General features: G+C 34.1%; 1 protein-coding gene across 8 annotated transcripts in view; it reads right to left on the bottom strand.

Annotated features, from left to right (window-relative positions):
* Positions 1-24,688, bottom strand: part of LOC105233123 (innexin shaking-B) — a 337,491-nt gene that overhangs the window by 43,940 nt on the left and 268,863 nt on the right. Inside the window, exons 1-2 of one of the 8 annotated variants that reach the window (XM_011215093.4) lie at positions 7,444-8,076; positions 1,886-2,615 (exon numbers count right to left, since the gene is read on the bottom strand). The exons of 4 other annotated variants lie outside the window; for them this stretch is intronic. In XM_011215093.4, the coding sequence (XP_011213395.1) occupies positions 1,886-2,245 (360 nt within the window). In that variant the 5' untranslated portion in view covers positions 2,246-2,615; positions 7,444-8,076. Of the gene's footprint in view, positions 1-1,885; positions 8,077-24,688 lie in introns of those variants that run through there. 3 more of the 8 variants (XM_019992790.3, XM_019992791.3, XM_049455186.1) reach the window with 3 other exon arrangements.

Genomic DNA, 24,688 nt, shown 5'->3' on the forward strand with positions numbered 1-24,688 from the left:
ACACTGCTAAATCTTCAGCTTTCTTCAGCACATTGTATCATAATTTTATAATTGTGTAACAGATTAGAGTACAATAAATTATTTTAAATGTAGTGCCCAATATTTCCAGTGAATTATTTGAGGGAAGCCGAAGAGGTGGACAGCCAATGTGACGATACCAAGTAGCGTTAAATTATTTTATTTCTCTATGCCATCTCGAATATATGCATACAGACGTACTATATTGTATATTCTTTTTCGCGTGTCTGGGGTGGGTGCGTAAGATCATTTACCGTAGACTATTTAATTTTTGCATAATAAAAGCGCGAAGAGTGTTTTGTTTGTACGAAGATATTTTTGCTATATAATATCATTTCCTATTTCACTAATGCAATACAATATAAGTATAGCAATTTGGATAATTGGGTAAAATGTATTTATATGGGATGCTCTTTCGATAGTGTTTGGGTTTACACTTTCGTCCCACTGACTAATAATAATCACGAATTCAACATATTTTGTGACAATAAAGTGGTACCATGTGATTGACCGCTTTTCTTACTGCTTACAAGTTATGTTTTACAAAACAAATACAAAGTATTTACTTAATGAAGTCAATAATTTGTACTTTAATCAAAATATACATATGTATTTGTAGAGTACTTATGGCATGGATGATGCTCAGTGTAAAAGGGTTACTTAAATATTAGAATCAAATGCATACAGGATAAGTGAGTGATAATACCAACGGTAAAGCCTGTTTTAAAAGATGATATTCTGTTCCATTCGCTACTCTCCACCGTTGGGCGAATCTAATGAAAATTATCTAAAATACTTAATATACATTGTGACTAAAAAGCTCCTAGAAATTGTAATTAAATTCCCCGGGTAAATGGTATTTGAAAAAAAATATTATGCCAAATATGAGCGCCATCTGTCAACCATTTTGTTTACAGCAGCTGCTTAAGTCGATATACCTCAGTAGTGGGTTTCGATTTGATTTTGGAGAATATTTTGGGAATGAAAAGCGTTATTGCCCGACCCGTCCCTATAAAGCTGAGATTTTTTCAAAAAGAGTCCCGTAATCAGGTCTCTTTGGACATGCTTGATCGTGCGATTTCCGATCCCACATTCATGGAGACCTTTATAACTGCCCATGAGGCATGGGTGAATGAGTTTGAAATGCAAACAAGCAACAATCATCGGATGGAGGGGAAAAACTAGCCTAAACCGAAAAAACACGCCAAAACCGCTCAAAAATCAAGTTGATGCTTATTGTTTTTTTGATATTCGTGGCTTGGTACATCAGGAATTCGTTTCGGAGAGACAGACGGTCAATAAGGAGTTATATTTGCCTGAATTGAGGCGTTTGCGGAGAATATCCATTGAAAGCGGCCGAAATTGTGGAAGAACAATTCATGGATTATACATGACGATATTGCACCATTGCACCAAAAACGCAATGAATACCATCGACGAATCAACGTATTCACCAGATTTGGCTCCGATTTTTTCTTGTTCCCCAAACTAAAATTGCCGCTCCGTGGAGTCGATCGAGGTCTGGAAAAATCGTTGGAATGAGTGTATGACATCTAGTGTGGATTACTTTGAAGACGACAAAATAAGTATTGATGAATAATTAAATTTATGTCGTTTTATTTACAAATTTCGGGCACTTTTTCACAATGCATGTGTGTTCAATTTTACGGCGCTATATTTTCCTTATTTCAACAGAGGTTGTAATTATTTAAAGTTGTTACTCTCTGCTGTTATAAACTCGTCAATATGAAATAAGCTTTATTACTTGCATAACATATAACCTAAAAATATCGAGAACGTAGCCTGGATTCTTCTATTAATACTTTTAAACATGATAATTACATATAAATTTCAGCTTACTACCCACCTGAAAAAATAGGCAAAAACACACCCATTGATAGTATTTGTAGTACTTCTTGGTGTGAACGTCACCATCCGAATTGGCAATACCAGGGTATGGTACAGATATGCCCTGCTTTTTACCGAAATAATCACGCAAAGTATATGTCGAGTGAATCCAACAATATGTATTGAGCACGTCTTCTGGAATATCTTTGGTGTGAACACAGTCAATGGGATTGCCAACGTATTGTCTTGTAGTTATAATCAATGAGAAAGACATCAAAATCATCACAGTTATCGAGTAGTGTAGGCGGAATACTGGCGAATCGGTTTTAATGTGACTGACCTTTACAAGGTTTTTCAAGCCACGAAATATATCTAACATTTTTCGCTAACGGCAACTCAATGCGAAATAAATAAATATTTTTTGTTTTGTCGTAGATACGAATGTATATTTCTGATTTCACTTAATTTTCAAATACTCGTTTTGAGTATACATAGATTTTCTTTCTCTATATATATATTTTCGTAATTTTCGTAGGGGATTGTAGGCGGATGCAATAACCCAATTTATGGTTATCGTCTCGATGTACAGAAATTCTTTCTTTTTCCCGGCGGTCCCATAGTTTGGTTGTGACGTATGTGGTAATCACGAGAATTTCATTATATTTTGCAGATCCTCTCCTGCATCTTGTTATTGTCATACAAATTTTTGTTTTAATTAGTTCGGAATTGCAGACACACGCACTGGGGCACTTGAAATTTTTATGTTTTTGTATAAATGAATCGTGATTGTTTGTATAATTAAAAAAATTTCGCATTTTAAATGTTAAAACTTCTTCGTGTTTTCTTTATAAATATGTAAATACGTAAATAGTATGTGGCAGCTATAGTAGTTCACAATATCTTTTCGTTTCGGCATGAAAATTTTTTATGATATACGGCATTCTAAATTTGCCGACGCGCTACTGCTGAGATGGAAAATGGAGCACTTATGTATATGAATATATACTTATACATACATTTATTTTCATTTTTAGTTAAAGTAAGTTTGGTTTTGTTATTATAGCCTGGTCTATAAGCAATTTATTTCAGTTTGTTCAATCGAGAAATCACAGTACAGTTATATATGTACATAGTCGTTAAATTGATTTGTTTAGAGTCTGATGTATAAAAGTAATATGTTGACTTGGAAAGTTTAAGCTTTCATGGAAATGAAATGAATAGTAAGAGTAAGGTATTTACTCAGTATAAAGCTTTCCTAAATAAAATAAAAACCTAAGTGATAGTTCGAGAAAAGATCCATCTGGAAATAAATATGGTAAATGGACTGTCAAAATGTTGGCCGTGTCTAATTAAGTGATAAAGCTAAGATGTCAACACATCTTGTTAAGAAGAAATTACATTAATATATCGAAGAACCTCAAACTTTTCAGAAATAAACGAAAGAAAGTTTGAATTATAAAATAGTTAAGATTTTCATTTAATTATTTTAGTTTTTTCTCATTTTTAATGAAATTTTTAGAAAGTCAATTGCATAGTATAATTCTTACTGTTTTATTAATAATTTAAATACAAGAAAAAATGCTAAAAATTTGATTTTTAACATCTTAAAACAAACTTCTTGATTGCAAACTTTCTTAAAGAATATCAAATAGTTTTTGTCTCCAGATTTATCCACAAAATAAGTATTGTTTGAAAACTATATTTATTTATTATCAAAATTACTGACGGTGTTTCCAAATAACTTAAACTTTCTCTACAGTACACCACAGCTTTACGACTTCAATTGCAGGTTCGTAAATATTATTTTACTTGTATGGGGCATGAACTAGGCAAAGCACTTGTATTTTTCAAATGGCCAGTTATTCTAAATATTTACAATTTCTGATAAATTTTGTTTCGGTGTTTGTTTTGAAGGAAACCAACCGCGCCGCCCAATATAAATCAGGTATTATAAATTCATGTCGACTTTTAAATAATGCTGCCAGAAATGATTGTGTGCATTAATACCATCATTACAATTTTATAAGCAGGGTTACCATATAATTGTTTAGTTTTATACGTGCCTCTGCTTACATTTAAACTTTCGTCTAATTGACTGAGGAGGGAAAACTGAATATCAGGTATATAGTATAGTAATTTTCTTACAATAAAACAAATAAATTAGTTTCCATTCACTGTGTGCCTCTTTTAATTACTAACTCGTCAGCAAACAATATAAAACTTTTGCTTTTGTTTACTAAATAATCTGTAGTATTGTACGGTATCATCATTCCAATTTTTTTTAATAATAAAAAAAAAACACGGGGACTATAAATTGAGTAAGACCGACCGGGAGTAATAGTTGTTTCTAAGTTTGAATTTTAAATGTATGTACATATGTATGCGTATGAAACTTACGCAATCGACGTCACTCTTAAGTTATTAAAAGATGTTTATTTTAACGCTTGCGTAATCAACGATCACTAAACTATTGTGGAAAGACTTTTTTCATCCGCGGATACGCTATACGGTTTTAAGTAGAATTGATAATAGGAAAGCTACTCGAAAATTGGGTCAAGATCACTTCGAAATTGAGGTAAGGTTTTTGTACTTATTTGAATGTGATATTGATATCTCACAATTTTGACCACTACCCGTCCCACTTTAAGGTGTCTCCAAATCTCCAAATACAAATAGTGAATGGATAATGCTCGAATGTCAAACAAGATGAAAATTAATAGTTTATTGAGGAAAGATACTGCGACTCAAATTATGTATAATTAAGGCGTGGGACTATGTCCTGTTAAGATGAACCAACAACCGTGGCAAATGGTGTCTATACTTTTTGTGTAAACTATTAAGTTGGACGTAAATTGGTATACCTGTCAATTGATGGCATAATCAAATGGAAAAATTTTCGAAAATACTCAAGAAAACAGAGCGCTTCACATAACAAAGCCGTTTTTGAAAAAGATCGAAGATTGAAAAGGAATACCCTGCTTTGCTCTCCCTGTCGTGCTACAATATTAAACTAAACTGGTAGAACCCAACTGTTCATGTACAATCGAAGTTGATGTTTCGACTTTTCAATACTGTTTCATAGTGGCAAATAAGAACAATATCTTGCAATGTAATGAAAGGTTATGGCAATTACATTCTGGCTAAGATATCTCTGCAATTGTACACAGAAAAGACAAAAAAAATTCCAGATTTGAAATCATTTCACTCCTAAAAGACGCCACTTAAGATATTTAAAAATTAATTACTAATGGGTGCATAGCCAGATCTTAGAGACTTAAAATTGCTGATCCCTACTCCAATGGAAAGGCCAAGCGAATATGAGTTTTAGCATAAGAAGGAAAAGTAAATTACCACACCAACAAATTAACTAAGTTTTAATGGGTTATGTGGGTATGTAGATGCTATTGTTTCAAATTCTCAAGTTGATCTGAGTAATATGTAGTTTGAGCTACAGCCTTTAAAAGTTGCGTACTCGAGATCAACTATTGCATACAGTCACTTAAAACTTAATATGAATTTTTTTGAAGCTGTGTTTTCAAAGTCGGGTTTCAAGATTTCTCAAGAAATACTCAATCGAACTTAATGAAGTCTTCCAGAAGCCGCGAGTTATAATTAACAAACTCTTGAACGAAGGATCTTTTGTTCAATCACAACTATTAAAAAAACGTCGAGACATTTTTACAAAAATTTGCGTTTTTTGTCGTCCAATACCAAGTTTACGGTCTTAATTAAAATACTTTTTTGTCTTTTCAGTTTTGATTATCATATAAGAAGTTCTGCTATCAATGCGAAAACAATTATTTTCCAGACACTGTCCGAAATGACATAGTGTTGGTTTTTTGATATTTAATATTTTGTTTGAAAAAATCAAAAAATCTGTGTAAAATATGTATCTTTGGAATATAGTAAACAAAAGTTTGAATAAAATATGAGTAAATTGAAATTGAAATAAATACTTATAAAAATCTAATTTTACGAAGAAAAAATATTGAAAATAAATAGTTCTTGGCACAAGGAGACCCAAGTAGTGATTCATTTCTGGTATGACATTCCAAAAGTATGAGTATCTAGATATTTAATTGCATCAGTTTTTGTATGTGCATACAGTAAGTACGTGTATTTATATTTTTTAGTATTCATCTAAATTTGTACATACATGCTTACACTCCTAAATATTTAACAAATTATATTTACTAGCAAACATGTTCATTTGGCTATTTGTTCTATATACGTATACGTATATTATCTATTTACATTCCCAGATGCATACGTGAGGGGTCTATTCAGTCAACTGGAAAATCTGGCGCTCGTGTGTGCAACTATCAATATAGACATCTGTTTGTATAAGCACTCACGATCCGAATACGAGATCGCGACCAAATTCGAGTGAATTGTTTAGTTAAATTCAAGAACAGAACATACTCATAGCGCCGTGAATGAAAAATCTGTCTTCTTGTTAATTCATGACTAATTGTGCTTTCCGCAAAAAGGGGAAAAAAAGAAGAAAGGTGAAGAAAATAATGACAACAAAAACCGCAAAAGTTTTCGGATAACATGTGCTCTCGCGATTTCATGAAATTCGTTTGTGTGAATTTCACGCTTGTAAAATTTTTATATACTTGCACCGTATTTTTAAAAATCCACACATGATAACTATATGTAAACAAATTTTGTTGATTTTTAAATATTTTAGGCGTATAGCTTGACATGCCTTTTACTCATACATACACGTGCATGTATATACATAAATATGTGTGTGGATCACTGCAGACGCGGTACGGAGTAGCACAAGATAAATAAACAGTTCGCACCACACTTCTCTTATTTTAAATTTCTCGGGTTGGATTGGGTTATAGTGGCTCGTCTATTTCTTATTCGAGATACAGCTGAAAAGTTCCATAAAACCGGCATGTTCCATTATCCACACTTATGCACAACAATGCGATGCATTTTGAACTTTGTTTTATCGTATTTGCTTGCACATTGATCTGTATGCATTTTGTTTAGCTTTTGAAGAACACATTTACGCTTCCACCAACCTCAACGAGGGACTACCGACATTGCAACCGACTGCCGCGAGTTGTTCACTTGTAAACACTTTTTTGCGCGTTGCACTTGTGAAGTCGTGGAAATTCGAGTTAAATATGTTTTTATTTCGATATTTTCAGAAAGTATGGAATATTTGTTTAACTTTTTTCAAAGTAAAGTATTGATCACTCGAGCACGTATGATTCGATTAGGGCAAAAAGTGGCAATAAGCACACACATATATATTTTATGCACCCGAATTGATATATTTGAGGCAAACTGGAACACAACTAAATACATAAACACTTATACAAAGAAACGCTGGGCAGTGGTAAAACAGCGTGTTCGAAACTTTAATAAACTAAATCGGACGTAATTTTGTATTTTTTATTATCGATCTTCATGCACCGTCTAGCCGATAACGTTGTGGATCCATGTTTGAAAGAGCTTTAATGATGGGAAATGAAAGTCTTTTGATTGTTTTCTTCACAATTCGTTGACCAGCTTAGTTTGCTAAGTTTCAAATTATTTACAATAAAGTCAGCCCACCATTAGAAGCAAGACTTTTTAATTCGAAATATGCCTGCACCGGATCTCACAACCGACACGCATTCATTCCGACACCAAAATAAACACTATTCGTTCGTTTGTGCCGACGAAGGCATCTTAGCCACGTCAACTGCCAAAAGAATATTCACAGCCTCTAAGATTTTCAAAATTTTCATCTCTTGATTCAACGGCAACTGAGCGCAAATATTGGAAAAATTCAAATGAACATGAATGGAAATGAGTGGATCGAGTCTCTTGCTTTCTCACTTCCAATGTGAATTCATTCGATTTGTTTGCAGCACGCAGATCCACCATATGTACATAGGTGCACGAAAATTGGCGGCAATTAATGTCAAAGGGTATGTTGTGCCAGCACGCGGCATTCAGGCATTGCTCTGCAATTTTCTCTTTAGAGGCGGCATTTATAAGCACAAGGTGTATTCACTTCACTGTTAAACACTATGAGCTGAGGTTTGCTGCTCATTAAAATGCTTACTTCCGGTCACATGCGCGCCTTCAAATGGAATGACAATGTTTGCTGGCTAAATGAGCTTTTTGTCCACATAATTTTTCGGTGCAAACTAACACAGCAGGCATCATCAGACTTTGATACTTTATTACATATTTTTATATCTTACATAGTAATGAGTTTGAAACTACATAAGGACCAACAATATGTCAAGCGAAAACATAGACTACTAGCAAAGGATTTTTGTACAGGGTGTACAAGTATGATATATTTGTGTTGTGACTGTGTAAAAACAATACACTCAATAGATATTTCGTTGTGAGTGTTCAAATAAACTGTGATTCCAAGGGTAGGCCTGAAAAGCAGTTAATATTGAGCACAGTGTTCTGGAGTGAAAGGGCGTACTTCTAAAATATTAAAAATGTAATTATTTATCTTCTGTTGACCGCTCACAAACTTGATATATTGACAGTGCTAGATCTTCTTCTTCTTTACTGCTAGATCTAAATGTCTATATTTAGACCCCAAATCTGAAAACCACTACTTAACTATTCTCTCAGGTATTTTGAAGCTGATTTTCATTCTGGAAATATATAAGTAGATACATTTTTTATTTCGTATTCGAAAAATAGTCAATAGATGTTTCCTACCGTTCCAGATAAGAGACAACAAGTAGTTCATATGATTTGTTTACACATAGTTATCATGTGTGGATTTTTAAAAATACGGTGCCAGTATATAAAAATTTCACACAATGTGAAACCAGGCTGAAGGCACCAATAAAGCCATTTGCTCTGTAGTAGGAAATGAGTGTTTCCGGCACTCGAGTATCGAGTACCATGCACATAGTAGACGTTCAAAAGGCGCTGTTACGGACGAAAACCTCAGAATACCAAAAATAATTTTAGATGATCGTAACATGGAATCGATTGTGATAGATGACATCCAGAGATATTAAAGGAACTTCTTAGATATATCGTTAGCGAATATTTGGGTATGCGAAAGCTTTGTGAAAAAAGTGTACGCTGCAAGCTTTAATCAATAAAAGATATGACTTTAAGAATATACCATGAACTAAATTGGTATTAACAAGTAAGGAAAGCCTAGTTCGGGTGCAACCGAACATTTTATACTCTTGCAACTTGCAAGAATCAAAGCCAGGGAAATACTTTAAGGTGTAAAACCAATCATATAGAGTAAAGTCAGCCGGATGTTCGAAAATCCTGATATTAGTTATGTAGGAGTTAGGCCAAGTTTTCGCTAAAATTTATCTATTTTAGGCACAAAGAAACACTGTTATGAATAAAACACGCTCTCTTATTTTCATTGGGATAACTCACATATTGGCCGATATATGCGGTATAAAGTATATGGGTCTAAGGGAAGTATTGGTCTGATTCAACCCATTTTGATTATCATTATAAGTACAGGATTATCCCATAATCCCCGACTATAGTTACCGAGGTCTAAATATTCGGTACCTAAGGGTTTGAGGAGTACTCGAAACTGAAGGAATTAAGTGGATTTAAAATTTGGCGTTATGGGAAGTAGACGTTGTTCTTATCCGATTTCATCCATTTTCACAATGTGACATAAGACTGTAAGAAGAATGACACGTACTAAATTTTGTCGGTTGGTTGGTTCCCGAGATATGGGTTTCACCATAAAGTGGACGGGCCATGTCCATCGGTCAATTTTCACACCGGCTCCCATTAAACCTTTTCAAAGCATCTATTTCGTAAAATTTAATGTCTCCGGCGTATTCAGTTTTTAGTAGTTTTTAACAGGACCGTTTTATGGGGAGGGAGTGGGGTTATCCTCCCATTTCATCCATTTTCAGACCGGCGGTAAAAGTTCTTATAAGATTTATACTTAGCAAATTTGGTGGTTGTAGCTTAAGTGGGTTAGGAGATATGTACATTAAACTTTTTAGAGGGCGTGCTTCGTCTACTTTTTCAAAAAACTTTTTCCCATAGGTGCACCTTACTACTGCGATCGCCTGTACAAAAGTACAGCTTTATATCTTAATTTAGTGCTTGGTTATGGCACTTTATATGTTTTCGGTTAATAGTTTTTTGTGGATGTGGCAGTGGTCCATCTACGAACTCGAAATGTTTTTTATACGTAGGAACCTACATACCTTATTTGTAAAAATGAGATGTTTTAAAAGAAACCTAACAATTACTGGCTTTTCTTACAAAAAAATAACTTTGAAATTATATTGTGATCGTTACGATTGGTTGGAAATTTAGACTCGCTTAAGAATTGCTTTAATAATAATTTTCCTTGATTAATTTTTTTTTACAAAATTTAAAATAAGTTAAAATATTTACATATTTTATTAGTTGGTTCTTTTAATTTTTATAGTTGATTAATCTTTATCTCCGATAACGTCAAAAATAAAACATTCACTGAATGTTAAATTAATTATTGCACCGAACATAATTGCTGATTACCTCAGTTTAGAGTTACCAAGAACAACTTTGTTGGACTTTTTCCATTAAATAAAGTCCGTTGCCAGAGAATACGAGAAATATGGAATAAACATTCTATCAAAATTATTCACAAAATTTGTTTCACTGTGAAAAGTAACTAGTAAATTTTCATATACATAGAACTGCGCAGGCATCACTCCTTCATCGGTTATGAAAAGTACACACACATCCGCAAACATAGGCATTATGTACCGCTATTTATGCAATGTCCCCATTTCATGTATAGTATATGGTAGAGATGGGACCGTATAATTTTCGCTTATGATTATTACTTATTATGAACACTTTAGCATATTCACGCATACGTTGACAACAGAAAAAATATGTTTAAGTATATCCTTCGTTTCACATTTGCATCGGCAGAGAATATCAATACAGTACGCAATAATGATTCGAAGAACTGTCCACGCTTATAGAGTCAACCATTCCAATAACAATAGTGTACCACTTAAAGAAATGTACAGTGAAGCATCAGACTAGTCAGGAAATTTATAAGTTTATGTCTAGTTTATCATATCTGAAAGCTAACTAATCGGACTTACTGCTTGTTCAAAATTAACTCGTACTGATCCACATAAACTGCTCGCGCAAACTGAATCCATAAAAATTGGTACAACGGTTGGTACGAAATCGTTGAAAATACAGTTACAGAAGGCTTTTTGGGAATTTTACTCTATCTTAAACACAGGTATTTGAGTAGTGTAAAGCATTCAGTGAAGTTGGTTATGACGACAACATATAAAAAGTTAAAGAAACACTTGAAAGTCGCCGGCAGAGGACGCCAACATTTCTTTTGGATCGACTCAATTATTTTGATAAATGTTTTGGTTATGAGGTGTATCAATGATAGATTCATATCACACGACCTGAAGCAAAAACGACGCCGAGTATAGATCGCAAAAGAGATGATAATAACGTAGCTGAGGACGTTATGCTAGTATCACATCGAAACAGTCCAACAATTCAGCGAATGACGCTCGAAAAATGAGCCGAAAGTCACTGAAGGCTATCCAAGCCGGGGCTTATAACAAATACATACAGGAGCCTATTTTGAAGGTTTTAATACAGATTTGTATTATATTACACGGAAGTATAGTTTTATTTTACAGTTTCAGATCGAGTCAACTTTGAAATAAATATAGTTTTTCAAATATATTACTTTATGTAATAGCTTTGCTCCATAATCCAACTAAACCTTTTTCGTAGAGCATAGGCTTTGAACCTTATGATGTCTTCATGCTGAATGGAAGAAATACACTCCGCTGACAAGTTGTACTTTTGGTGTAATGTAGTCCATAAGTAGTTGTTTTGACTGCTGGGCACACATGTCTGTGAAAGTGTTAGTGCTTTATACCCAGATGACCGTCTGTGTCTGCGATAAAATGCCGGCTATTGAAGAGGACTTGACGCATGCCATCGCGTACGCAGCGTATCCTTTACACATGACGCACAAGTGTCGCAAATGATTAAGATGCAACTGTAGCAACGCAACATATAATGCCTTCCGCATTGAGTAAGATGTTAGTAGCAACAACAACATTTGAATGTATAGGCACATATAAAAAAAAACAATAAAAATTTAAATGATAGCAAATGGGAAATCAAAAACATGTCACGCAAAGAAAATTAGTGGGACGCGAATGTCGTGCACACATACATACATATATACATATATGTACACACATGTACAATACACTCAAGTGCTGAACACATAGAGCGCGACAGACTGCAAGCGACATCTGTCAAATATTAAAATACACACGTTCTAATGGACGCAGTTATTTAGACAGCTGCGCGACCACACGACTGCAGGTCGACAGTTGTCGCTCTCGCTAACTTCAAAATATTCTTATATTTGCCAACGACAGTAGGACGACAGTAGAGTTGACAGTAGAGAGAAGTGATGCCACTAATATGTAAAATGTAAAATTATTCAAAGCTCTAACAAACCTGACATTATTTTACAAATAAAAGCATAAAATATATCATTTGTAATAACAATTGATAATTTAAGACAAATAAATTTACCTATGTATTTACTTATTTTTTGCATAAAAAATTTCACTTTGAACAAAATATTAAAATTTCATTGAAGTGAAAGGTATTAGTATGGCCACAACGAAATTGTGTACATGCAAAATGGACAGCTGCCTTCTTACAAATGTTCATGTAGAAGGATTCACGACGCCATTTACAATTCACTGTCGTGCTGCCATGTCGTGTCGCGCTCTATGTGTTCAGCACTTCAAACGTTTGACTGAGAAGTATTATTTACGTACTCAAACTAGTAAGATCTTTGACTTTCTCGTGGTGAATATTTATTCGAAACCTTCACAACTCCTTTATGTAAGTAGACACCAATGTTATCTTTGCTTTCAATATATTTTTACTGTTTGTTATATGGGAATAAGAAGATACCAATTTCTAGTTGCATATCTATTAGCCATGACTTCTATATTATCGATCTCTGTATATCGGAGAAATAATAGAACTTACTATTCTTTTTCTTTCTTTTTAAAGTAACTGACAATGATAAAGTGAATGGTTAAAATAATGTAAGTAAATAAATGAATACTTAATCAGTGGAATACTGCAAATTTCTGGGAAGTTGCTTAGCACAAACATTACCAAAAAAGTTCTACAGCGTGCAATAAACTCAGCCATCATATGAAACAGTTTTCCAGACAAAGACTTTATTTTTTTCGGTCAGTTTGGATACCTGAATTAAACAATACTCGTTGCCAAATTTAGTGAAACAATCTTATGAAATTAAAAAAAGTGTGTATAGTGACTTGATTCAGAGATTTTCTAAAAACCTGATGGATCGCATATACATATGCAGACAGACGGACAGCGAGACGGCGGTCTCCGTTGTTTTCTTTTGGGTTTTACAAACTTCATGGCAAACTTAATATTCCCTGTTCAGTGTATAACAATGACCATATTTTAGGTGAATATTTATTTAATTTTTTCAAAATAGCGTTCCGGGTGAAGTAAAAGAAACTGAGTCCAATTGTGTTATTTTTATAAAATTTTAAATATATCTTACAACAAGGAATAACCGTTACATAATTAAGGCTTTTGCTGGTAATCTTTTCTAATTGTCTACTATATAGAGTTTTAAAAAATACCACTTTACGGGAGATGGACTTATTTTTCATTAAATTTTGCTTTTGACTCTCTCTCTCTGTTCCTTTAAGGATTTAAAAGTAACCGTAATGAGGACCAATCCCGTTTACTCTGTGCAGTGTGTTGCAAGAGCATAATAATAGTGAAATTTTGTATTACAAGCAATCGGCATTTCATGCTATGCTATATTCTTGGGGACCATGCTACATGTGCTGAACTATACATACATATGTATGTATATGGAGTTCAAGTGCAATGAACGCATTATGCATTATAGCATCAACACCAACAATAAAACAATAGCAAAAAATATTGTTTCAGTCAAAACATAAGCTCCTATATACTCTTTGAACAATTGTTTCATTATAAGGCTGGACGCATTTTATGGTCAAGCTTTCATCGGTCGAGCGGTGACAATGAACTACATATTTCTAAAGCTTTTATCAATGCGTAACTTAACCGCATTGCATGTAAAGAATGCGTAGACAACAATCCAAAGAGTAAAAGAAATTGAACGTTGACACCATCAGCAAACAGACAAAAACCATTAAGCCTTAAACATATCGCTCATTTGCTGCAAGACCGGCATAAGTCAAAAAAATCGATTCGCCAGAAAACACGTTTAAAGTTTTCAACTGACTACAACCTTACACGGTGACTCCAACCTTACACCTCTTCTCAAGCGGAGCATATAAGAGGTATTCATTGAATTTTTCACTCAACATGAAGTATGATATAACGAACAATTCTGCAGCATTAACTCAAAAATCACATTTTTTGATTTATGCCGATCTTGCAGCAAATGAGCGATATGCTCTTGAAAATACTTTACGAATGGTCAGTTGTTTGGCAGATCGACTATTAGTGGATATATGAAAATGCAATGGATTATAATTTTTCTTATTGGTAAATACAAACCAGTGTTTCAAATTTATTAATAAATTTCTATTGATAAAATTAAGTGAATAAGTACGATAAAAGTGTTCCGAATAAAATGCGTAGTGCAAGCTACATACGACGTACGTGCACTTCTATCCAGAACAAGACGTACCAGATAATTCATCTATTTTTAAATTAATTTTTCATTTCGGCATGGAGTCTATGTATAAGTGGAAGCCGCACATGCCTAATATCTCCCTAGCGGCGGCGAAATAGTTTTATTATCAGGCATATGTTTATGTTTTGTTCATCGTATATTTTCAGCAGTCATTGCAACATACATATGTAAATAAATCACAATGGCCAAAATGTGAAAAATAATTGAATTATCTTTTCCACGGGAAGAGCAAAGAGAGAGCATAGAAATCATTTGCTTCATGTAATGCCTCGACTTAGTCATAAAAAGTTGTCTCACTCTCAGAACCATAAAAAGATTCAAACAATTTATTGTCATCCCCGTGAACAAATTGGGCCCTCTGGCAAAGTTTTAGACGGGCCTAAGGTGTTATCTGCGCAAATTGTGATACTGTCCCATTGACTCTGGTGAAAATAATATAATAAATTTTACCCCTAAGCTTTTTACTATTGGTCTATGTACATTAGGGTGTGTCATTCTGAGGCAACCTTTTTTTCAACAGAAAAACAGGCTCAAAACTTTCGAAAATGTGTAAAAATAGTCACTCAAAAGATGAGCTCTTAATATTAATATTAAGAGGCGCCTATTTCAAATTTTCTGTTTTCCATATAAATAACATGGAAAAAAATCATTTTTTTTTGTGGTGGTTATTGTGCGGAGGTTTTATATGTGCACGCGATGGCTGCCAGTAGGGATGGTCTCTCTCGAGTAGAATCGGAATCGAGTTTTCTCGTTAAATAATTGATTTTTCGAATGTCAAGAACCGATTCTTAATCGACTTCGACTACTGAAGATCGATTCCGAAAAATCGATTATTTAACGAGAAAACCCGATTCTCGAGTAGAATCGAGTTTACCATCCCTACTGGCAGCCATCGCGTGCACATATAAAACCTTCGCACAATAACTACCACAAAAAAATGATTTTTTCCATGTTATTTATATGGAAAACAGAAAATTTGAAATAGGCGCCTCTTAATATTAATATTAAGAGCTCATCTTTTGAGCGATGTTGTTTTTAACACATTTTCGAAAGTTTTGAGCCTGTTTTTCTGTTAAAAAAAAGGTTGCCTCAGAATGACACACCCTAATGTACATACATACATACATATATGGTTAATTAAAAGACTCAGCTGACGAATCGAATTGATATCGGGATATCTGCTTGTTGATTCGTTAACATGAGTCGAATTTGAAATTAAGTTATATCAAGATTATATGGAAGAAGTTTCCTTTGACGCTCTGTGAAAGTTGTTCGGATCAGATCATTGTTTTTCTTTTTAACGAAAATTTTGGTAAAAATGTGAAATATATAATTTAAATTCAGGGAAAATCGTTTCCTGGCAATGGTAAGACTGTATATTAAAAATGGGTTGAATCGGGTCAATTATTTACCTTAGCTTCCATATACCTAATATAAAGATTTTCAAACTACCGGGTGATTTTTTACTGCTTATATCGGCCAACATGTGTTATCTGAGTGAAAGTAGGTGAAAACTTGACCCAGTCTCCATATAACTATAACCAGAGTTTTCGAAGATCTGGCTGACTTTAATCCATAAGATTGGTGATGGTATGTATGGTTAATAAAACACAGGGAACCTTTTATTAGTATGTACTATTGGCAAAAATATACAAAGTCAGGTCGATACTATCCCAACTCCCATATACTTCTATAATAATTTTCGTTTTTCTCACAAACCTATTGCGAATATGTCAGTCAGTGTATGAGTTATATACTACATATATAATATATAGTATAATAATTGCTTGGATTTCGACCCTTTGGTTGACGGTTTGTACCTTAAGGTACATACATTCTTTGCTTTGATTCTTGCATGTTGCAGGAGTATAAAATAATCGGTTGTATCAGTACATCCGTCACACCTTTTACGAAATGAATCATTTTATTCAGCCAATCATATCACTATGCCTAAATCATTTTAAATATTTTTAATATCAAATACTTGAGTATATTAACTGTCTGTTAAATAATTTTAGAAAAATATATAATCTATTTCTTATGCGGAAGCATCTCTTGAATGCGCATATATGTATGTACATATTATATGAAGGAATATTTTCAGTTCTCATTCCCTTAAGATCAACATTATCATTATAGTTTTTACCATCGTCGATTTGCAGCTTATTTTCCCGTAGAAATAGAGCAATAATGATGATAATGATGCATTTGGATGGCTGCCCATATCCGTCTGGTAACTAGAAGACTATACATAAGTGCACGATTACACGCGTTTATGTATCTGTTTGGCAACATCGTGCTGCTAGTCACTCTGAAAGAAGGTGCTACTTGAATAATGCTAATCTAAACAATAAGTCTGTTGATACACAGACACAAACGATTATAGTATTCACTTACATTAGGGCGGAGTAATTCATTGGTGGCCAAATATTAGAATTCTACGTTATTGATAACCAAAAGTCATGACCTCAAAGAAAGTCATCGTACAGTGTTGTCAATTATCGTAATTCTATGTATATGGTTATCTGTCTGTAATTTCTAGTTTGTAGCCAAGGCGAATTAGAGGATTTCGATTTCATAATTATTTGTTTGGGGAAAAGCGTTTTTTCTAGATGTTGTCTTTAATTTATCTCTATAATTATTGCGGTTTTAGAGGAAGAGGAAGGGGGTTATGCAGCAGACCATAATATAGGGAATTTTGTTGAATATAATTATAAGTTTTTTCGAGCCGTTTCTTACAACCTAATTTTGAAATAAGTAAACTGTAAGAAAATTTGTCTCATGAGCGATCTATACATCTATACACACATATACATACATAAGTATATAACTGAAATGCACTATTTTATTAGAAAACCCTAATGTCCGGGTTTACCGTCATACTTATGAAGAAAACTAGTATAACTCATTGTACATAAAAAAAAACTTGGCTGATATGAAATACTGAAATGAGTGAAAATGGAAGAATGTAGATTTAGGCAGCAATTTGCATTTGCATTTCCGGCATAGACGTCTAAACTGTGTTGCCGTTGTCTAGCGGACTGCTTTGTTGGGTGGCTAGTGGCCCCTTGTTGGTGCAGCTGTTGAGTAGCAACAAGACGCCATTGGTGATACCAATAATTCGTAAAGAGTTTTCATAATTTTTGACCCCACCAAATTATAAACTAAGTTAAAAGTGTGAAAAAATCAAATTGGCATATAGAAAGGCACACGTGCTAAATACAAGCATTATTTTATTTGCAGAGTTCGCCTTTCTATGAGTGCACTTTTTAAAATGTCTGTTAGTTATGTATATATGTATGTATACACATTTATACAAACTATAGGGTATATAAACACAAACAAACGTACAGAAAAATGTATGTTTGTTTGTTTATTATTTACCATCTTCTTTTTCCATCGAGTTAAAGAGTGATAGTGAGTGATGGCTGCAGCATTTGGACGTCCAACTGGCTTTTATACTTCTAATGGCCAATTTGAATGCGCTCACAATGTGTTGCACATCCACACACAAGACTGAAAATAAGAGATATATGGTATACGAGGCGACAGTGCATCCAATTCTCTGTTGAAAGTGAGAAGTGTGATGATTCCATTAGATATGTACATATACATATTCAAGAATCTTTTGTGTGCTGAAGAATTCCATAAAGACGCTTTACTTATGAATAATGTATTATTAAAAAAAAATTATTATGTTAAAAATCGCTAAAATGTTATAGTCGTTATATATATGTATATATTTTACTTTCTTTTATGTAGCTTTCGCGAAACTATGCTGTGTTGTTGAAAAATTCGCTTACTAATATTTAGTTTGAACTCGTAAAAAGGGAACTTTCTTGCAATAAACGAAATACCTGATTACGTGTTAGCCTTTTATGTTTCCAGCTTTGGTAACTCTAGTGTCGCAATTTCTCAGAGCTCTTTTTATATTACAGAAATTTAAAATATTCATCTCGGCCAAAAAATGGAATTTCATCACGAACCTTAACGCGCGATTATTTTCTACAAATTTGGACGTGGATTATCTCAGCAACAGGGCATCAATGAACTTAATTCAATTTTTGGCGATGAGGCTCGTAGATCACTCCCAGACGAATTTCGTGAAGGTCGTTCAAATTCAATTTTTGTTCCGGATATAATGATGCTGGGCGCAACTGCCTATCGTCGGACTTAGACATCTATAGGCATTATTGGGACCAGAATACTTTCAATATTGCATGAACATATATATGATTGTAGAAAATTCATTTTTTTACATTGGTTCTCACGCATTTTTTCGATTTCTCTAAAAAAATTAAAAAAAATTTTTGTGCACACCGGCCTCTGAAGGGCTGGAAGGCAATGCTGGAAAACCCTATTTTGCCTCGGCCTGTATACCACAAGACGCCGGGGTGCAGTCCCCTTCGGACCTGCTAAGGAGACCTCTGGTATAGGCCAAACGAAAAAGAACCGAAGTATGTAATTATACACGCAAATGCAATTGGTGAGTAACTTATGTTTTCTCGACATCGTGGGAGCCTTCAACAATGTGCGGCCGAGGGCAGATTTTAAAGGTCTGAAAAAGTTTAAAGTTAACTCGAATCTCAAGCACATCACATGTACATTAGGGGTGTCCTTATTTTCAAACATCGGTTTTCTATATATTCCCGGCCAGAAATCGGTTCCTTTATGTATTTAGATAAAACGGTAAAAGTTTGGGGTCAATGCGATAACATTTAGTGGACCCGGAAGCCAGCTGAAAAATTCAATAGGTCAGTATGGGCAAATATCAATGTTCCTTATAACGGGTGATTTTTTTGAGGTTAGGATTTTCATGCATTAGTATTTGACAGATCACGTGGGATTTCAGACATGGTGTCAAAGAGAAAGATGCTCAGTATGCTTTGACATTTCATCATGAATAGACTTACTAACGAGCAACGCTTGCAAATCATTGAATTTTATTACCAAAATCAGTGTTCGGTTCGAAATGTGTTTCGCGCGCGTGTTTTGTTCAGCGATGAGGCTCATTTCTGGTTGAATGGCTACGTAAATAAGCAAAATTGCCGCATTTGGGGTGAAGAGCAACCAGAAGCCGTTCAAGAACTGCCCATGCATCCCGAAAAATGCACTGTTTGGTGTGGTTTGTACGCTGGTGGAATCATTGGACCGTATTTTTTCAAAGATGCTGTTGGACGCAACGTTACGGTGAATGGCGATCGCTATCGTTCGATGCTAACAAACTTTTTGTTGCCAAAAATGGAAGAACTGAACTTGGTTGACATGTGGTTTCAACAAGATGGCGCTACATGCCACACAGCTCGCGATTCTATGGCCATTTTGAGGGAAAACTTCGGACAACAATTCATCTCAAGAAATGGACCCGTAAGTTGGCCACCAAGATCATGCGATTTAACGCCTTTAGACTATTTTTTGTGGGGCTACGTCAAGTCTAAAGTCTACAGAAATAAGCCAGCAACTATTCCAGCTTTGGAAGACAACATTTCCGAAGAAATTCGGGCTATTCCGGCCGAAATGCTCGAAAAAGTTGCCCAAAATTGGACTTTCCGAATGGACCACCTAAGACGCAGCCGCGGTCAACATTTAAATGAAATTATCTTCAAAAAGTAAATGTCATGAACCAATCTAACGTTTCAAATAAAGAACCGATGAGATTTTGCAAATTTTATGCGTTTTTTTTTTAAAAAAAAGTTATCAAGCTCTTAAAAAATCACCCTTTATTAGACGCAGTTTTTATAGTATATTTAACAAAACATATATGTATACAAAAATAATTATTCCGTTTTTGTATTCTTATTCGGTAATAACATTTAAAATAATTGTGATAATTTTGCGTATTTAAAAAAAAAGGCATGCAACACAAGCTAGATATTTTGCAAATTTACGGAAAAACGCTGTTTGTAGGCAAACAAATTTCCTGAGAAAAAGTGAACTGTGTGGTGACAGTAAGTCGTTCAGAAAATAAAATAGTAACTGCTCATAACGGGACATTTCTGCTGTGAAATATTTCGAAAAGCATGCAAGAGGTTCTTGTGCATATTGTGATTTTAATAAGTAAATATAATTGTAAGCGTTCACAAGCAAGAAATAACAATTATTTTGAAGAATAATTATTTGGTTTAATAAATACTTTAAAATTGTTTGAATTTCGGTGGGCGGTTGTGTTTAAAGTGTAAAAATTGCAGTACTATATAAAATAAACTAATATGTCTAGTTTAGCAACACGAATGTCAATTGCCAATTTAAGAAAAGTTAGTTTGATTGGATACACAATGCATCAAATTACAGGTGCAAAACTTCCATCTAATCGGCAGGTTTTAGAAGTTTTGTTTTACAATATGATATTTGTAGATCTTTCAGCAAAGGAAAGCGCAAAACTTGCTATCAAAGCAGCACAAATATTTTGGCAACAAGCACGAATACCGATAAGAAAAGAAGATAAATGTGTTGAGAAGTTATTGAAACTGTACGAAAGTTGGAAAAAAATCCTGAAAACAGTTCCAGAAAAGAGATCCAATTCACAGGAAGAAGTCGTTGATATGTTTTTTGGAAGTTTGGATGATTTATTTGACATAGCCACCGCTAATGCGCTTGAAAAAATGAAGTTAGTAGAAGATAAGAAATTTCTTGAAATGCAACGTCAAAAAGGGGTGTTGATAAGGTTTTGTACGATCCTGAAGTGCGTGCACAAGAAAGACAGGAGAAAGTAGCATTACGAAAAAGGCGGTATGAAGAACAAAATTCTGAATGTTCTGATATAATCGAGGAAAGCAATGAAAATGATATAGTACTTGTGGAAGCTGGAAATGAAAATGTAGTAATTCCGTTGAAAAAAAATTGTTTACACACTGAGTGTAAAAAGCGACGAGGCACTAAAAGTATCATAATACCACGATTGTTAACAGCATTAGACAATGCCAAAGTGTCAGATGGTATGGCCGTACATATTTTAGTAGCCGCTGCTGAAGCATTGGGTCATTGTGTAGAAGAACTTGTTATTAATCGATCAACAATTCATCGTATACGTCAACAAAATCGGTCTGCAGAATTCAAAGATATTTCTACCGAATTTAAAGAAAAGGTGAGTTCCCTATAGTTGACAATGCACTTTTATTAATGTTAATTTATTCAAACAGTTAACAAGGTGCATTGGCCTAGTGGAGCACTAGTTGTTCATTTTGATGGGAAGTTCATGACAGATATAAAAGGTCGTAGTAAAGTGGAAAGAATTTTAATTAGCTACGATGGAACATCGAAATTTCTTGGAGCACCAAAGATACAGTCGTCGACTGTTTATCAGAGATTAGTCGATTGGAACATTGTTGAACTTGTTAAAGGCATATCTTATGATACAACTGCTGTCAATACTGGTGTTAAAAATGGAGCCGCAGTCCTTTTGGAAAAAAAACTGCATTGCAATCTCATGCACCTACCATGTCGTCATCATATGTACGAAATTATTTTGCGCAACGTTTTTGAATCAAAGATGATGTCAAACTCAGCTCCAGAAATACTCTTGTTTGAATGATTTGTGAAGGCCTGGCCAAACCTTAAGAAAACCTTGTTTAAAACTAGTGTTGATGATAAATTTGTTTTAACTTTCCTCGGTGCAGATTGCTTTAATTTATGTGCTCCAGGTGCAACCAGCAACGAACGGTGGATGGCAAAAACAATCTACTTATTGTTTCAAAATATATTTATTACGTAATCAGTTTAAACTTACAACCAGGGAATTGAGTGGCATCCGCGATACTTGTATTTTCATTGTTAAAATGTACATCAAAAGTTGGTTCGGAAGTACAAATGCGAATTCAGCACCTAATCAAAATCTTTTTTTTATTAAAGACGCTCTAAATTATACAGATACAGATTCAACAATTTCAGAAGCTATTATTAAAAAAATGTCTAACCACTTATGGTACATCACCGAAGAAACAGTAGCGTTATCATTTTTTGACTTATCAGTAGGGGCATGCGAATATTCGAAATTTCGAATTATTCGACGCGAATCGAACCGAATTATTCGATTCGAGATTCGACCCGAATATTCGCATTATTCGAATTACTCGAACTATTCGAATTACTCGAACTATTCGAATTACTCGAACTATTCGAATTATTCGAACTATTCGATGAATAATTTTAATATTTGACTATTTGCATGATTTTTTAATTAGTATCTGAATCTCTCTCATGCATCTGACGTACATTTGTCATTTTCGTTTAAAATTTTCAAAAAATCAAACGTTGGTTATTTTTTTTAATTAAATAAATGTCTTCCAATAATTCTGAAGAGGAAAGTGTGATTATGGAAGTGGAACCTGAAATTGGTGTGGGAAGAAATAATGAGGTTGTGTCTTCAACACATCGGAGTCCTGCTTGGAATTTTTTTAAGCTCAATACTGAAGGAGATCCGAGATTCGACCCGTATATTCGCATTATTCGAATAGTTCGAATAATTCGAATAGTTCGAACTATTCGAAATATTCGATATTTGACTCGAATATCGAATTGGATTCGCATACCCCTACTTATCAGTTACCCACGTAGAAAAACGTAAAATGATAAAACAATTAAAAAGCAAGGAACCAGTTGTTCATTCAAAAAATATCCGAAGCCACTCAAAATTGACAGATATTCGAACTTACGAACTTAGCGATTTTGTTTCAGAAAAGACAAATTTTTTTTTTCAATAATTTTGGGTTATCTTAAGCCTTTTTGGGCGTGGATCCATCCCAATAGGAAAATAATTCAGATTTCGAAAATAATTGGACTTTTTGCCGCAACTTACAAGTTGTTAATGATCCCGCTGAAAGAGGAATAAAATTTTTGCAAGACTACAACAAAATTTTAACGAATGATGAAGAGGAAAAGCAGTTGGTACTCAAAATTGTTGAATCGTATCGCAAAAAATACAAATCAAACAAAAAAATTGATTTAATGTTAAATATAAATTTAAATATGTAATATGTATGAAAAAAAAATAAAAATGTACAATATTTGCCCATACTGACCTATTAAATTTTTCAGGTGGCTTCCGGGCCCACTAAATGTTATCGTGTTGACCCCAAAATTTAACTGTTTACTTTAAATACATAAAGGAACCAAATTCTGGCCGGGAAACTGTAATATAAACATTTTGAAATTTTCCCTTACAAATAAGGACACCCCTAATGTACATATATAGCCTTATTTGCGACAGAACGGTCACAGGAAAGCAGAATAGTCCAAAGACATCCCGAAAGGTTAATGGTGGCACCGCACATGGTGGGTTAGTTCCCACACTACTTTGGACATTGGTGGTGAACGACCTATTTTAAAAACTCGTGGAACGAGGTCGTGGTATTCAACTGGGTGTAGAAGCGGCCTAGCCGTATAAGATCCTAAACGTGCCGTGATTCTACCAAACCGTAGTCAAGCTAATAACGGTCTCCACCAGGCACTCGAAAAGACTACACTTGTTAAAAAAGCGGATCATGGATGGTATTTGATCATTTTCAAATGAGTCGAATTAAGTGCAGAGAAAGTATGAAAATGTAGTTTCAACCGAAATTAATCAAGTTCAAAATTGAGAAAAATTATTCGGTAAATATGATTGTTTGTCCAAAAATTTCAAAATTCAACAAAACTGAAATGCGTCAAAAGCGTTAATCACAAATTTCATTAACCCCACCACCACGAAGATGATCATCGTGTTATTAACGTGTACATACATATAATGGATTTATTTGTTTGGTATTGTTAATAATCTTTGATATTTATTCAAGAGATTCAATACGAGCTAAGCCTTGGGAAAAGCTAGTTTTCTATAGAAATGAAATTTTATTTCAAACTATTCATTAACACAAACATCGAATAAAGTTGATTCTACATTTTGTTTTGATTAAATTTGAAATACTTTCTATCCGCTCAGGAAATACACCAACAATAGCACTTAATGCTTTTTTAAACATAGCACTCGTGATCACCACCTTCTCCTCCTTTAACTGTATATCTGAAAACTTGGATCACTGCGTCGCAGATGGCTTTGGTGGGTGCTTTTTCTTTTTCCATATACTGACGACGGAGATGTTGACGGGTGGAAGTCGTCGG

Source organism: Bactrocera dorsalis, chromosome 4 (assembly GCF_023373825.1).
Source record: "Bactrocera dorsalis isolate Fly_Bdor chromosome 4, ASM2337382v1, whole genome shotgun sequence".
NCBI classification, from domain to species: domain Eukaryota; kingdom Metazoa; phylum Arthropoda; class Insecta; order Diptera; family Tephritidae; genus Bactrocera; species Bactrocera dorsalis.